This window comes from Cynoglossus semilaevis, chromosome 11, assembly GCF_000523025.1.
Source record: "Cynoglossus semilaevis isolate Cse_v1.0 chromosome 11, Cse_v1.0, whole genome shotgun sequence".
In the NCBI taxonomy this organism is placed as follows: Eukaryota; Metazoa; Chordata; class Actinopteri; order Pleuronectiformes; family Cynoglossidae; genus Cynoglossus; species Cynoglossus semilaevis.
In genome coordinates, this window is record NC_024317.1 from 2,905,660 (window position 1) to 2,909,639 (window position 3,980).

Genomic DNA, 3,980 nt, shown 5'->3' on the forward strand with positions numbered 1-3,980 from the left:
GCCCCAGCAGCTTCCTAGGGGTCGCCTCCCTGTTGCTGCTGCTGCTGCTGCTGCTGCTCCTCCTCCTCCTCCCATTCCTCCACCACATCACATCACAAGAAACCTGGAACGAGAGAGAGACTTCCCCGTGTATGAAGCCAGAAACCGACCATCATTCATTCCTGAATGTGCAGCTTTCCGTGATGAGGACCCCGAAGAGGAACAGAGGGCGAACAGAACTTTGTTTCTTGGCAACTTGGACATCAGTGTTAAAGAGGAGGACCTAAGGAGAGCGTTTGACAGGTTTGGGGTCATAACAGAGGTGGACATAAAGCGAGCAACACGAGGCCAGAACAGCACATATGGATTCATCAAGTTTGAGAATCTTGACATGGCTCATCGTGCCAAAGTAGCAATGTCAGGAAAGTTAGTGGGCCACAACCCGGTTAAAATTGGATATGGAAAACCAACGCCCACCACTAGGCTCTGGGTGGGAGGACTTGGACCTTGGGTTCCGCTCGCTGCTCTGGCTAAAGAGTTTGACCGTTTTGGCACCATCAGAACTATTGACTACAGAAAAGGTGAAGCATGGGCTTATATTCAGTATGAAAGTTTGGATGCTGCCCAGGCTGCATGTAACCACATGAGAGGCTTCCATCTTGGTGGTCCAGACAGGAGGCTCAGGGTGGACTTTGCAGACACAGAGCACCGCTACCAGCAGCAACAGTTCATGCAGCTCCCTCTGCCTCTGCCTCTGCCGCACTATGACTTAGTTTCTGAGCCCTTTGCCCACGGTCTCACTGACTCTGTGCGAGTAAGAGAGCGGTCACCGCCACGCTTCAGGGACAGAGACATGTACCAAGCGGCTGGATGGACCGGTCTCGGTGCCCATGACAGGACACATGGAGCAGGCTTCGATCCTGTGGACCGTCTGGAGAGGCGTTCGCGTGAAGCTTGGACACAGGACCACGAGAGAGAGTTGCAAAACAGAGATATCGGCCACAAAAGAAGACAAATGGAAAATGGTTGGTGGCCTGATCGCACAGCCGACAATAATGTTCCACGTCGTCATGGCAACTCTCTAGAGAGGAGCCCGGGAGGCAGTAGCGGAGATGGGGACAAATACAGAGACCCTGAGCGTCTACCTCGCTCTGGAAGACCTTCACCTAACAAAGAACAGCTTAATATTCAGGACACTGGCTTTAGAGATAAGCGGAGAAGAGCACAAATCCCAGGGGAACCGGGCTCATCTGACTGGGACCATAAACACAAAGCAGGCGACTCTAAAAGCCCAGCAAAGAAGGAGAACCAGTCCGAGCACGCTTCTAAAATATCCTCCTCAAAGTCAAACCAGCAGCCAAAGGAACCAGAGGGAGGACAGAAGCTGAGTCAGGTTTGGCAAGGTGTCCTTCAGCTGAAAAACACCAGTTTTCCCACATCACTCCACCTCCTGCAGGGGGACAAGACGGTGGCCACCAGTCTGCTAGTGAACAGCCCCTCCGGTGATCCGGTGGGCCAGCTGAAGATCAGCCAGCGCCTGCGTTTAGACCCACCCAAGCTGGACGAAGTCTCCCGTCGCCTCAAGGCCAACGCCTCCGGTGGATACTCCATCCTTCTGGCTGTGCCTGAAAACAAAGATGTGGCTCCCAATCCCAGTAGCTCCACGGAGAAATCTCTGAAGTACCTGGTGTCGTACCTGGCGCAGAAGGAGGCGGCTGGTATAATCAGCCTTCCTGTGGGGGGAGGCGACAAGGACAACGGAGGAGTCCTTCACGCTTTCCCCCCGTGTGAGTTCACAAAGCAGTTTTTGGATGCCTCTGCTACAGAGTTCCTCAAAGCAGAGGACGACTACTTGGTGATGGTCATAATCAAAGGAGCATCGTAATAAAAAAAATGTTCATAAATATGTCTATTTACACCAATATACTGTTAAACTTTGAGCTGTTAAAAAAAAATAATAGGGAACACGTCCTGCATTGTAGCCCTTGTCTCATGTTAAAAAAATGAAAGTCACTTTGTCAAGTTTGTTAACGAGTGCATTATTTATAAGTAATGTGCTGAAATAGCAGTTTAAAATCCCGACTGAGTGATAGGGCCAAAAAACCTCATGCTGATAAAAATGTCATTTAAGAACCAAGTTAGAAATATGTCAAATGTTGCTTATGGGTTGTTCAATCCATGTTGACAAGACTAGCAATAAATGTTGTTTCTTATTTTTATTTGCTTTAAATTTTCAACTTAAATTTTCAGTTCATTAATTTTGTATTATTCATTGGTGTGCAGCATTCTCTCATCATTCCTATGGCCTGTTTTTTTTTTTTTTTACCATAGGAACCCAGACTGATGTGGTCAAGAACTTAGTATTAAAGTTAACATGTTCAACAGCAACACCTTGAGGTTATTTCTATACATTGCAGTTTTCATTTATTCATTGTTTCCAATTGTTTGTGGTATTGACAAAAAACAACAGTGATTTATAATATGCAGTTAAAGTCATATTTTTTTCCATATTTTTTCGCAAAACTTGTTTGATTTTTTTTTATTTTAACGTTATTGGGATCATTGAACCGAGTTATACTGAAGTTAATCCTCAATTTCAAATGATCAGTAATCGTTCTCACTGTTCTAGACTTGGTTCTTTCAGCATCTACAGTTTTTGCTTTGATAAAGAAAAGAAACAATTATTCAGATAAATTGGAAACAATATTTTTCCTCTTGTTTAACACATTATTTATACAGAAAATGTGCAGATTGTTTTTTTGTTATGATTTTAGTTCACAACAAATACCTTTAAAAAGTAAAATAACACACTTCAGTCCAGTAGCTGTGTGTTTTGGGCAAAGATAAGAAGTTAACGAAACGCCAACAGACTTTTTTTTTTCACATCTCAATGTTATCATAATATTACAGGTGCAATGCAACATGAGCCAGACTTTAACGTTACTGTTTTTCACATCTTAAAACACATCAGTTTTACTGTTTTTGTTGTGGTCACGTCCTGATGTAACCACGCTAAAGGAAAACAAAAACATAAAAGTGAGTGACTGAGCTGTTGTTAATTGTAATTACTGGATGAGACAAAGTTACATCTCAGAGAAGGTTCATGTTGCATTGTATGTGTGTTGAAGTTTTGAACACGTGTTGAATGTGAAACGTTTTTGCAACAAATGTTTTGTTTTTAATTACTTTACTAGCATAATTAACTGTTGAAATCACAAGCTTTGCTTAAACGTGTTCATGCCGGGCTCTTATTTTGAAGTTCTATAAATACCAGATTCCAGTTTTTTGTTCTCCTTTATTTGTTTGAAATGTGTTCGAACATCTCTTGATTGATTTTCTTTACTTGAGTTCTCACAAAAGTCTTAGACATGAGAACTACACCACACGGTGTTTAATGTCAACCACAAAGTTCTGCCCTGTGGCTCAGTGGACCCGTGTTACGCACCTCTTTGAACGCACCAGAGGACAGACGGCGGCGGCGGCGGCCTTCCTCTGACGGCCTGCCATTGATTTATTTTTTTCATGCTTTGATTACGAGTGCTGTGTTTCAAACTGGAGAAAGTGAAGAGATTTGTTCTGTAAACTCAGGATTTCAGGAGAGAGAAACGGAGAACGCCTTCGGCCTAACAGAAGTTTACCTAACTGTCAGAAAAACAAACCCAACGTGCAGCACGCACTAGCTTTTGTGTCAATAAATTTACTCATTCGTGGGAAATCCAAGTGCCTCGGAAGACAGCTTTTGTGACCTTTTTCTATTCTCGGAGCTTTCTATCAAGTTCTAAAGGCTTTATCACTCTGACAGCAGGAACCTTTCCAGCAGGGAGGAGAGCTCAGTGTTGTGTATCCTTTGTTTCGCTGACCTTCTCTGAAACGCTTTCTGCGGCCCAGACTAGAATACTGTTGTAAGTGCATCCTCAAGCCTCTGCGTTTTCTACAGATACCCCCCCGCCCCCCCGCCCGCTACCTCCCCCCTTTTACCTTCTGAACGTGAAGCGTGGGTC

The 3,980-nt window shown here is 44.3% G+C and overlaps 1 protein-coding gene across 1 annotated transcript in view; it reads left to right on the forward strand.

Moving 5' to 3' along the window:
• LOC103385876 (putative RNA-binding protein 15) overlaps positions 1-3,694 on the forward strand; it is a 5,016-nt gene extending 1,322 nt beyond the window's left edge. The window contains exon 2 of the mRNA XM_025060257.1: positions 36-3,694. Coding sequence (XP_024916025.1) covers positions 36-1,864 — 1,829 coding nt within the window. The 3' untranslated portion in view covers positions 1,865-3,694. The remainder of the gene's footprint in view (positions 1-35) is intronic.
• The last annotated feature ends 286 nt before the right edge of the window (positions 3,695-3,980 follow it).